This window comes from Arachis ipaensis, chromosome B10 (genome assembly GCF_059453495.1).
Source record: "Arachis ipaensis isolate K30076 ecotype BB chromosome B10, ASM5945349v1, whole genome shotgun sequence".
NCBI lineage: Eukaryota > Viridiplantae > Streptophyta > Magnoliopsida > Fabales > Fabaceae > Arachis > Arachis ipaensis.
The window spans coordinates 28,445,396-28,458,355 of NC_142435.1; the positions used below are offsets into that span (position 1 = coordinate 28,445,396).

General features: G+C 31.2%; 2 protein-coding genes across 2 annotated transcripts; both read right to left on the minus strand.

The window, feature by feature from the left end:
* Positions 1-814: 814 nt before the first annotated feature.
* LOC148579515 (uncharacterized) lies at positions 815-1,815 on the minus strand. The gene is made up of 5 exons (XM_088484687.1): positions 1,748-1,815; positions 1,621-1,673; positions 1,323-1,525; positions 979-1,155; positions 815-892 (listed from the first exon to the last, which is right to left on the minus strand). Exons 1-5 carry the CDS (start codon positions 1,813-1,815, stop codon positions 815-817), a joined length of 579 nt encoding a protein of 192 aa, XP_088340813.1.
* Positions 1,816-2,490: 675 nt separating this feature from the next.
* On the minus strand, positions 2,491-12,025 carry LOC107620336 (putative serine/threonine-protein kinase PBL28). Its single transcript, XM_088490492.1, has 9 exons — positions 11,993-12,025; positions 11,839-11,899; positions 11,742-11,792; positions 11,483-11,667; positions 11,171-11,369; positions 11,053-11,114; positions 10,840-10,962; positions 10,710-10,766; positions 2,491-2,802 (listed from the first exon to the last, which is right to left on the minus strand). Exons 1-9 carry the CDS (start codon positions 12,023-12,025, stop codon positions 2,491-2,493), a joined length of 1,083 nt encoding a protein of 360 aa, XP_088346618.1.
* Between the last annotated feature and the right edge of the window lie 935 nt (positions 12,026-12,960).

The window sequence follows — 12,960 nt, forward strand, 5'->3', positions numbered from 1 at the left end:
AGATGAATTCACATTGATTCTCAAAGTTACACAAGTGATGATATAATAAGACTTTAAATACAATCAAATAGATAATGAATTACCAAAAGATTTGCTTAATCCTATGGCTCGCTCCGCGCACTTCTTTTGCAGGATTGCATATACTGCTAAAGCTTTGAGGCTCAGAAACACAACTGATAGGCCTACTGTTATACCAATAATAGCACCAGTGCTAAGAGAGTTTCCTTTGTTAGAATCTGAAATAATTCCAGGTTAATTGTATTTGTCACTTTAATTAGTTGCATAAAGTTGCAAAGATAAGGCTTTGTTTGGTAAGTGTCTAGGGACAAGAAATAAAGAGACATTGAGATAGTAGAGACACAAACAAGAAAGAGATTAAAGAAAGAGACTAAGACATTTTGTTTGTTTTTTGTATCTGTTTCATTCTTCAAATTAGTCCTCGAGCTTTGAAGCAGCAATTTCATACTTGAAGTTACATTCAATGATTCACTCTATTTTTGTCAAAGTGAATCACGAATTGTAACTTCAAGAACAAACTTGCTCTTTTTAAAATTTTGATGACTAATTTAAATCATGGTCAGAATCTCCAGGACAAGAACCAAATCAACCTTTACTCAAGAGTTAAGGTGTAATATATTTCTATGTACCTGGGAAAGCATAAGGGAATGCAATGAAGTAATAAGGTCCAAACTCCTTAGGAGGCTTGTAAGTTTGGTTGGTCAAATCAAACCCAATTCTTTGAACTTCAGTCCTATTGAAATATTTTCATAAAGGAGGAAACAAAGCTAGTTGCACTTGAAGATAATCATCACCATTAAAGAATGCCAATTCGGTGGTCTGCCAATTCCTGTGCTCTTAAGGTGATTTCATCCCAGAATGCTACGTAGCAGACCTGCATACCACTAAACATATTTGGAAGGTAAGATTGGTGACCTTTAAGTTACAATAACAATGAAACTCTTATGCTAGTCAAGTAACCTTCTTAAGTGAGGCCTCTAACATCCCAATAGGTTGATAGAGATCATCTCCACCACCAAATGCACAAGTAGAAACCACAACTTTGCAAGCTTGCATATAAGTTTTATCTTCATCAGATATCTTAAACCCTCCATTTAAACTATAGAAACCACAATGTACCATCATAGATTCCTTAATCTATATGAAAAAAAACAGAGCATAATATGAGCATAGTAAGTATATTAAAAAGTTCAAGTAACAAAACCATGTAAATCCTTGCTACAACTTTAGGAGAAATCCATCTCCCCGTTTAATAATATTCAAATATTAGGTCTTAAAATAAATAAGGATAAACAGATAATGACCTCAAAACTTGTATCTCTCTGCTCTAATGTTTGATTTCCAGTGAACAAATTAAATCTTGCAAGAGAAAAGGTAGCATTCCATCCTACAAAAGAAGACTCGCCCTCTGAAACATATAGAACCTGGTTAACAGGGCCATTAGACTCTTCTGTCACATGAATATCAAGGTGTTCAAGTTTTTCAACTGGCAGAAGCTTCAAGCAACCTACCAGGATCGATCAAATCACACATCATAATCATAATTAATTACAATTACAATTGCAAGTTTTTGCATGCTGGTGACAATAACTGAGAACATACGCGGTGGATCTAGCCGATTCAAGTTGTCATGTTGGGGTTCTTTTCTCAGTTTCCTGCATTGCAAGTAACATCAATTTTTATATAACATAATAAGGGTAGGTTCAAAACAAGGATCTTAAGAACTTATACTTGCTGAATTTGAGGAATGCTGAAGAGCTTTGATGGAAGAGGACCTTCCAAGGATCCAAACTCCATAAATTACAGATAACTAGCACTGCTACATTCACTGCACAGCAAGACAAAAAAAAAAGAAGAGAACTATACTCAAGAACCAAGATACAATAATAAAAGTATTCAAATTTTCTTTAATCTAGAAGCTGGATCCTTAATTGGAACTGCAATTCACTTACCTTTTGAACTCCCATTTTCTTGTTCCTTGTACCAAAGCAGCAAGTATATCAAAAATTTAAAATCACTTCAGAAAATCACTTCAAAAATAAAAATCATAAGTTAGGGATGGTTAGTATAAATTAGACAATTATAGAAGAAATGAGAGTAATAATTTAGAAATATTTTAGGGAAGTGAATATAATTTATCCAAAATATTATTAATTAGGTGATTCAAATTAATGTGTTCAAATAATAAGAATCAATCCTATTGAAACTAGGATCTATCAAAAAAAATCCTATTGAAACTAGGAAGTAGGATTAGAGAAGAGCTATACTTGATCTTCGTCCTAGATTTTGTGTGACGAATGAGATTTGAGTCTTTCGATTCTCCTTACTTCAGGCTCAATTGTAAAGGACTCAATACTTCAAGAGATGCAAAAGCTATGGTCTCTCTTGACCTAACCTAAATTATCGATTTCGCAACATATATTATATATTCTCTTCAAATTTAGAGAACAGGATATTACAATTAGGTCAAGTTTACACCTGAAATAGGGATTTCCAAATGAAACTGAAGTTGGATTTGGAAAGAGTTAAGTAACAATCAAAAAACGTTTCCTGGTTCTTGTGAGCTTGATGGAGAGAGATTGGAGAAGGACCAAAGTAGGAGGAGCGAGGGCGGCAACAGAGAGAAGGAGCGACGGCGGCGTGAGCAAGAGGAGCGATGGCGGGGAGTGACAGCGGCACGGCAGCAACAGAATGCGACGGCGGCGTGAGCAAACGAAGTGACAGTGGCGCAACCGTGACGCCGGCAGCGGAGAATGAGGGTTGTTCAACTCGGCTGTGGGATCGCTAGAGAGGGAGAGAGTAATTGAGTGCTACTACTGTTTGAATTGGTGGGTTGCTGTGTGTTGCTCCCTTTGACGCAAAAAATTCATTTGTAGAATAAAATTGTGTTTCTGATTATCTTGGAAGCGGAAAGTGGGCGCGGGGAAGGTGTTTTTAACAATAAAAATCGACGGTAATGTCGTCGATTTTAATTTAAAAAAAAAGCAACATCTTTTGCGTCTATTTTATATATTAAATCCACGCCGTTTATTTTATTTTGGAAAGCAATCTAAACTATTCAAATTTATCGACGAAATCGTTGTCGATATTTTAAATATAAAAATAGACGTCATGTTCGTCGATTTTAAAATAAAAGTATTTTCGTTCCCTTCTCCGTCGACAATATGACGGAAGTTTAGAAAAGTTTAATGCAGCATAAAAAAATCGATGACCAGGCCGTCGATTTTATTATTTTATTTTTAAATTTCTTTTTTTTTAAATATCGACATCAAGCCGTCGATATTTATCGACGGGAGAGATAGCCGTCGATTTTTTGCATCGAAAAATACCCTTTTTCTTGTAGTGTAATAATGAGCAACTAAAATAGACAAAAATCTTTAAAAAATATAAAAAAATAAAATATATAAATAGTGATAAAAAAATAAAAAATTAAATAAATTACAAAATTATACCCTAAATATAAGAGAGAGAGAAAAAAAAAGAGAAAAAAGAAAAGGAATGAGTAAAAACACATTATGAATTTGAATAAATAAATGACATTGAAAAAAATAAACTAATTAAATTAGTTCATGTATTTCGTTATCATAGTTGTTATTTACTAAAATAATTTAATATTTACTCTAATCAAATCAAATAATTAATATAATTAACTAAATTAATTAATTTATATAATTAATTGTAAGATTTGAATGTCTAATTAAATTAATTAATTGATATCATTAATTAGTTATAATTAATTTGCTTTATAGAATTAAAAAGAAAATAAATAAAAAAATACTCTCAAAAACATACCACGTCCATTCCATCATTAAATATAAAATCTTAATTTTTATATAATATAATAGATAATTACTCTTATGACTTTTCTCCTCCTTTCTAGCTAAAAAAATTAATATATTACCCCATTAATAACTGAGTCAATTAAGTATAATAGACAGGATGATAAATTAATAGTAATTTTCAATTGGCTAGAAATGTTGGGCATATGGGAACCCTGCTGCGGTTTTATTAATTTCTTGGATCACATTATGGAAATAGTGTAAATTGACTTAATTATAGGAAGACTTACAAGTTTTCCACTGAACTACTTGCATGGAACATTAATGTTCCATCCACTTGTTCGCTAAACTAATTTATTAGTAATAAAAAAAAAACTACGTGAAAAGATCATGTTAAGCTTGATCAATAAACTTTTGGCCACCTGTGCAGAGAGGGTCGTTAGCCAAGCCAAGTGCTAAGAGAGTGATGAATGTGATGAGGGTTTTGGGGACGAAGGATAGATACACTTATACAATGAATTATTAAATAATATAATAAATTTGACTAAATTATTATTTAACTGTTATTATATATAAAAACATAAATTTTTATTTTTCTGTATGTAGTTTACTCATTGCATGTGTGGTTAGTAATAAATATATATATAATGCTTTTTGATTAATATATTATATTATATTTTAATATATATTTTATAAAAATAATTAATTTAATGACAGATTTTTTATATTCACCTAATATAATGATTTATATTAAAGAGTATGTATTATTTAATTATTTTATTATTCTACAAATTAATAATTTTCGTTGTGTCTTCTAAAATCAGTAATAATATCTAATCTTACAGTAAATCATACTAAAATTATAATTTTTATATTGAATAATGTTAATAAGTAATTAACTTTTTTTAGCCAATATTAATTACTTTTTTAAAAATTATTTTGCTAAAATAATTATTATAGACATACTTTAATTTAGTCTTTATGTATATAAAATTGAATAGTATGTCTATATATAATAATAATGTCAACTATTTCCTTAACTTTTAGCCACTAAAAATATAAAAGAAAAATACTATAAACTATTAGAATTTATTATTTTTATTATTATTTAATTATTAATTTAATTTTTTTAGTTTAATAATTTAATAATATATTTTATTTTATATTTTTAAATATTAATAACTAATTGATAACTAAAAATAATAAATTTTAATAATATTCTAATATTTTTCATATAAAAATTGTATTTTCAGGACAAAAAATTAGTCATTATCAATACAATATTTTCTTCGTACGCTTCTCCACATCTTATTCTTCTTCTGTTAACTTTTATTAATCAGATTTACATTTACGTTTAAATTATCATTTTTTTTAACAAATTTAAAATATCATCTTAGTCATGTGTATGACAACAAGCATATCTTTAAATGATTAGTTCTTGATTCTTTGACAGCTAATACAAAGAGAGTCTAATTTCAGCACAGAAATTTAACTATGAATCATGCTCCCACTTAATTTTCTATTTTTCTATTGTTCTCGATCTAAGATGCAAGCAACACTAACGTTATATTTATTATTTTTTCCCTCCTGTCTAGCTAGTCAATTTGTATATAATATTACAGAGAAAGTATAGGGAGATAATGAATTTAGTGTAATACCCTATCACACAGAATCTTATGTTTAAGTCATAAAATAGAGGTGTCGAGGTATTACGACTTTTAAAAATAAAATTTAGTATATATAGTAGTGTGAAAAGATGTTTAAAACTAGGAGCCTTTGAAGAAAAAGGGGTAAAACAAAATCGTTAAATTGAAAAATGCGACACTCCGATCGATAATGTAACAAAACAGATAAAGGATAAGCTAACGCGAGTATATAAATAAGAGAGTGCCAAAGATACGAATATCAAAGCTCAAGACTCGGTTTGCGAAGATAACCGGTCCGAACATAGAAGTACACATACATATAAATAAAGTAAGGAACCCAAAAGAAACCCAAAAGACAAGTTACAGAACCTGTTCTCCAAAATAACCTCTAAGAGGAGTCAAAATAGTATATATGTATATAGTGGAGATAATAAGTATCTAAGTAAGTACATAAAGCCAAAATAAAGTCTCGAGAGTAAGGATCTTCGCTAATCCGAAAGTCTCAAGCATGCCTCAACGAGGAGCCTCACGTCCTGAATCTGAAAACCACAAAATTCGCATGAGTGAGAACTGGAGGTTTTCAGTATGGTAACAGTGCCCACATATCTAACAAGTAATGTCCTGGAAAAGCCGAAGGCAATTCTGGAACTTCCAACAGATAGTTAAAGCATATAAACAGACTAAACCATAAATGAAATAGGCAACTAGCTAAGGATCTTCAGTCTAACTAACACTCCCCTTTCCAAATCCTTCAAACCTCCCAACCGCCATCAGTAATTTGATATCACAAACACAATTATATCAACAAGGAAATGCACAAATAGGAAGCAGATACGGTAGTTAGACAATTAGCAAGTAATATGCAGTCAATTAGGCATTCCAAACAATTCACATATAATGCACATGATGTATGCCTGTCCTAGTGGCTGATGAGTCTCATCTGTCGGTTATAAAGCTAACCCGACAAGTCCTGGTAGCTAACCATTGGATTGTCCCTCTGTCGTGCATCCCCAACTCGAGTTATTCTCAATCAATCATAATTATCAATACATATACACAACACCCACACTGGTGTTTATCCATGGCGGCGAGCTCATCCGGAACTTTCACAGTGTCCGGCCACACTTACGACATAGGGTCAGTAGAGTATCGAGTCTCCACCTGGAGCACGTGGTGGCTAGCCACTGCTTTCACCCAGGGAAACTCGTATCTCAGATAGTGGAAGTGCAACATTCACATTTCATTCAATAAGCATATATGCAATCATACTCAGCCATAATTCAATAATAGCTCAGCCATAATTCAGCAATAACTCAGCCATTCGTCTCATAATACAATCCATAACCAGTCAATTTATTAACAATTACAGCCCTTCGACTCATGGCATATAAAGCACTTCCACCATCACCATCAACACCCCATACAATTATGTTTAATCATAATTCATCATTAATTCTCTCCTTACTTTATCCATAAATTATCACATTTTCTAGCTTCTTCCCATCGTTAGGCATACTATAAGGATTTAGGACAAAAAGGGTGAGAACGGAGGCTTAGAAGTCTGAAATTCGATTTTGAAAACTCAAAAATAAGCTTTTTGGTGAAAATGGGGTCACGCGTACGCATCGCACATGCGCACGCGTGGAAGGCTGAAAAAGTAGAGTGACGCGTGAGCGTTGCCCATGCGCACGCATGGGAAACAGAGAGGTCGAGTGACGCGTGCGCGTCAATCACGCGTACGCGTGGGTGCGTTTTATGCTCCTCGCACAAAACCAGCACAATACCAGCTCAACTCTCTGGATTTTCTACTGGGCACCTGCATCACTACAGCAACACGTATGCGTCGGCCAAGCGCACGTGTGGGGAAGTAAAACTTGAGAGTGACGCGTGCGCGTCGGCCACGCGTGCACGTGGGAGCACGACTTGCCAAAAATTTTACTAAGTTAAAAAGCTGCAGAATTCCAATTTCAAACCCCAAACTTCCAACGGGCATAACTTTTTCGTTTCAAATCATTTTTCGTCCGTTCTTCGAACGGCATAAATATTTCGGATGCAATTTTATTTCTAAATAAGTTTGACACAAATCGGGGATTCAGAGACCAAGATATTCTTCGTCAAAGTAGACCCAAAAAGCACGTTTTCATACAAACCCACAAAATTCCATTTTCAAAACAAACTCATTTCAACCCTTTTCAAAACTAACCAAAACTTACCAAAAATCAAACTCAAGCCTCCTCAACTCATATGTTAACATTTTTATCAAACTTACAGTCCACCAATCCACCATTTTAACCAATCTCAACCAAATAACTCAATTTCAAACACAATATCATGTCATATATCTTTCCTCATCCCAATTTCCAACAATACCACTTCCATCAACCATCAATACATACAATCAATATCATCCTCACCATCAACATGGTTTCACCCACAATTCAATCTCAACCAATCATTAAGCATATATAAAAAATATGCATGTCTCTCATACATCATATCATCAAAACATCCAAAATCCACTAATCACATACATAAAAACACAATTCATCTCAACCAATCAACAACATCAATGGTCCAAATCCTATCTTAGGGTCTCTAGCATAAGTTTTCACACCACATTACATTTTAGATACAGAAAACTGAAACCATACCTTGGCCGATTCTCCACTCAACCCGGAACACCTCCAAATCACTTTTTCACAAGCTCTCAAGGCTTCAACACCTCTAAGAACAGATTTTTAACACACAAAAGCCCTTTTTCCAAGCTTTCCAAGACTTCAATCAAGCTCCAACACACATATATACATTTCCTAAATCACAATACCACATTCAAACATACCCACTCAATACCCAAACATCATAAACCAATAAATTCCACTAGGGTTGAGAATCTTACCACACTCAAGGATCAAGTTGACAAGATTAAGCCTCTCCTTCAAGCTAGTTGGATCCTATAACATCAAAAACTCACAAATTTCAACATTTTTCACCCAAAATTTTGAAATTAAGGCTGGAATTTTAGAGGAAAAAATCGTGGCTTACCTCAAGTAAGGGGATCAAATAAAATGATATAAAAATGGAGAAAAAAATATATTATAATTTAGGAATAATAATTTATTTTTTAATAAAATAAATTATATATTGAATAACAAAAGTTATTATAGTTTTTTTTACACAAATTAATATACTCAACTACGGTGTTTTGGTAATATTACCAAAAAATATTAATCAATCTAATAGTTTTTGTAATGACATAAGTTTATAAGTTTAGAAGCTTGAAAATCATGTCATAAAATATAAAATTTGAACCGGTAACAACGTTGATCATATTGTTTGACTTCCTGAATGAATATGATACCAATAAATAAAACTATCACAGTTAAATTTCAACAAAGACAAATCTCCATAAGTATTGCTATCATCAATGAGAATTGTTCTACTTTCAAGACAAATACTATTTTCTTTCACTGTATTTTCCAACTCGGCAGGTCGAGAACTAATCCTCCACGGATTGAAGCTCCATTTATTAAGGGTCTGCCACTAGCCAATGAGTTGTTACATACACAAGGCGGGATTTGAAACTCTAATACTTACTTAGGTAGACGAGTGAGATGACCACTCAATCAATCCAAATCAGTTAAGACAAATACTAATTATTTTTAATATTTTTAACATTAAAAATAATTAAACTTTGATTTTAATTATAATTTTATAAAATATTTATAGTAATAATTATTATATATATTTTTTGTTTAATCTCTTTTAATAAAAAAATTTATATATTTTTATTAATTATCCCGTATAGTGTACGGAAACATACACTAGTTTATTTAAAATTTGAGATTTTAACCATTTTAAATTGATCGAGTGGTCAGTTCACTCATCTACTTAAGTAAGTGTTGGAGGTTCAAATCCTGCTTTATACATGCAACAACCCAACCAAAAAAAGAATTCGAGATTTTAACATTAATATAATTTAAAAATATTTTATTGAAACTGTTACGAACGAAATTTGTTCACATTTATTTCTTTTTTATTTTTTGTAAATTGTTATCGATGATATATATTTAAAATTTGTTCCCAAAATCTATTCACCTTCAACCATTTTTAAGTAACTTTTTTACCCCTGTTAACAAGTAAATCATTGCAGAGGTATAGATTTTATATTTCCTCATAAAATGATTTATGAAAAAGTACCACTATTATATAATTAATTTTTACTAACATTTAAAAAATAAATCATATTAAAATATTATTTATGTATATTAGTAACATTTTAACAAATGTTAAATATACTCTATGTTACTAAATAGTTTTACTAACATTTTTCTAAAAATTTAATAACATTTAATAAAAATATTACAAAAGATATTCTATAATAATATTTTAAAAAATATTACAATAGATATTTCTTGGTAACACTTAGAGAAATGTTACAATAGATAATTTTTGTAACACTTAAAAAAATATTATCATAAATATTTTTTGTAACACTTAAAAAATATTACAATAAATATTTTATGTGACATTTAAAAAAATATTACCATAGATAATTTTTATAACACTTAGAAAAATATTACCGTAGATATTTTTTGTAACACTTAAAAAATGTTACAAAAGATCTTTAGTAATATTTTTTTAGTTATATTATACTATTTTTTATTTTATATTATACATAATATAAATATACTAAAATTAATTACTACAACATAAAATATTTCATTAAATTCACAACTTCATAATATAAAAGTTTTATAGACTCTTTCATTAATCAATAATCATTGTACATGTTTGCTTCGTGATGCAAATAAAATGAAAAAAAAATTACTTATAGCACTTAAACTCTATGAATATTCTATATAAAAAAGAAAAGAAAAAGTAATACAAGGGAACATAAATTGGCAATCTGAAGCACTAACTCAGTCTCCCAAACTTCCTGGGGCGCGCAGAGACCAGGAACCTGTAAAAAATCCATCACTGCCTTCTTATGCAATTGAACATATTAAGCCAAAAACAACATGGAGTCACCAATACATAGGCTCCATTTGTAAAACATATGTACTGTGATAAGGGAAAAACTTTTGACATATAACATACAAAATTTTGTACATTCCTTCCATATACATAGAACCATACTTTAATACTCCAATAGAAGAATCATTTTCAGCTCAAAATCTGAATCTAAATAATAAGCTTAAGAATTGTGAAATTAATTTAAGCGAAAAAATTAAACTCACCAACACACTAGAAACTTCTAATTTAATGCCATCTCTGCATCTATCACCTTTCGAAGCTTTTTCTGGTCATTTAGTAGGTGTCTCACCTGCACAAAATAGAGAAAGTAAATTCCAGCAACATTTTCAACATGTTACTTGATGTATAAGTTTTATACAAACCTGGAGCAAAAGGTTTTGATCATTTGGACCTTGGTTTAGATCTACGACTCTACGTCCAATCAAAATCTCCAGAAGAACAACGCCAAAAGAATAAACATCACTTTGTAGAGTGAGTTTTCCGGTCTGTTAGTTGTAACAACAAATTAGTTAAACAATCTTGGAAAACTTCTCGTATACATGGATTCAAAAAAGATATATGTTTTAAACTTATACCGATGTATACTCAGGATCAAAATAGCCAAAAGTACCGAACACTCTAGCAGTTACATTAGGCACTGGTTAACAAACAATATTGAATGTGATCCTTAGTTACATGGCAGACTAATAATACCATTCAGATGATGTTGCAGGTTCCCATTTTGCATATACTCATATACTAAGAATCCGTGCTTTCCATCAGCACAGTAGCCAATCAAGGAAACAAGAGTTGGGTGGTCTAGTCTGCTCAATATGTCCACTTCCACCCGAAATTCGCGCTCTCCTTTAGCTTCTCTAATAGCTGGCAGCTCCATCTTTTTTATTGCTACAACCTTCAAAGGTGTACATGTTATCATGCTTTGTTAATTTAGATCTATATCACAAAGTTTTCGCGTCATTCAATAATATCTGTATAGTTTTTGATATAACAAATTCGATTTGTTACCTGTCCTTGCAGAGTTCCTCTGTATACCTTTCCAAATCCACCTTTTCCAAGAAGATTATCATCACTGAATGAACATGTTGCCTCTTCCATCTCCTTGAGTGTGAAAACAGACGATCCATGCCTCTTTTTTAGAGCTTGTGGCGCTTGATCTTCCAGTTGCCAAAACTCTGCAGGCCTATAAATCCCTGAATGAAAGAGCAAATGTATATAAACATTCCAACATGAAAGAAACATAGAAGAAGAAGAGGAGAATACATACAACGGTCTGTATGATCTTGAGACTTGATAATAAAACATATACACATTATATCTATAGTTAAATTAAAATATGATAGTACATTATACTAAATATAGACTTGCTTTAAGAAAGAAAGCAATTCCAGTAATAAAACAGCTTAGAAAGCCACTAGCAGAAACCTGTGAACAAATAAAACTTTAGTTTAAGTATCAAACTTCTGATTGTCATTATTTTATATAAATGAGTGTTAACAAAAAAAGATTTTTTTTTACTGTTATGAGAGATCTTCTTCCAGATTTATCCATCGGTATTGCTCCCAATGCTGTAAATAGAACATGTGATTCATTGTAACAAATGAAGTTCATACATGAGAATGTAGGTATATGATTACTTTCTTAAACTTAGAAGCATTTGTATAGAGTGATCAACAACCTGTGTTAAGATTTTCATTAGAACTTAGAACCAGAATATGCACAACTAACCAAAATATGAAAATTAAGATTTTCATTTCTTTAAACTAATAAACATAAGTAAGAACTTACTCTGCATAGCTTCCAGGTTCTGTTTTGTTTTGACACCTTTAGTGTTAATAATAATAATAATAATAATAATAATAATAATAATAATAATAACCTTTAGCATGATAGATTCAAGTCACACAAAGAGAAGCAATTCCAAGTTGCTTATTCATTAAAACAAATCAAACAGAATGTGAATAAATTTAAAATAATTGAAAAAGAAAAACGAGAGAGAAAGAAATAATGGAATTACCTGCCAGAGAATAAAAGGATTGGAAGTCCTGACGGTAGATTCTTCAACCTCAGCCTCAAGGTGTGGAAGAGTAACCTCCTCCGATTATTTTATTGGCCAAAATAGCTCAATCCTATGAGAGAAGACCTAACATTCATAATCATTAGTCTCAAGCATGCATGGTTTACAAGACTTGAAGTTGCTGAATTATAATATCAGTCTGATGTAGGATTTAATATAAAATCAGCATTAATTAAAAAAAATATCTAAAGGACCTAAACTCCCAAATTGAAAAGAACAAGAAAGAAGACAATGAAAATTTAACTTACAAGTAGAAAGCAAGATTGAGATGGAGACAGAGCAAGATTGAGAGATTCAGAGCACTGAGAGTGAAAGTGAGAGTGAGAACATGCAATGCTTACTCTTGAATTTTCCCCTTCTCATCGCAATTCCGATTCAATCACTCATGCACATTACGATCAGATTAGAA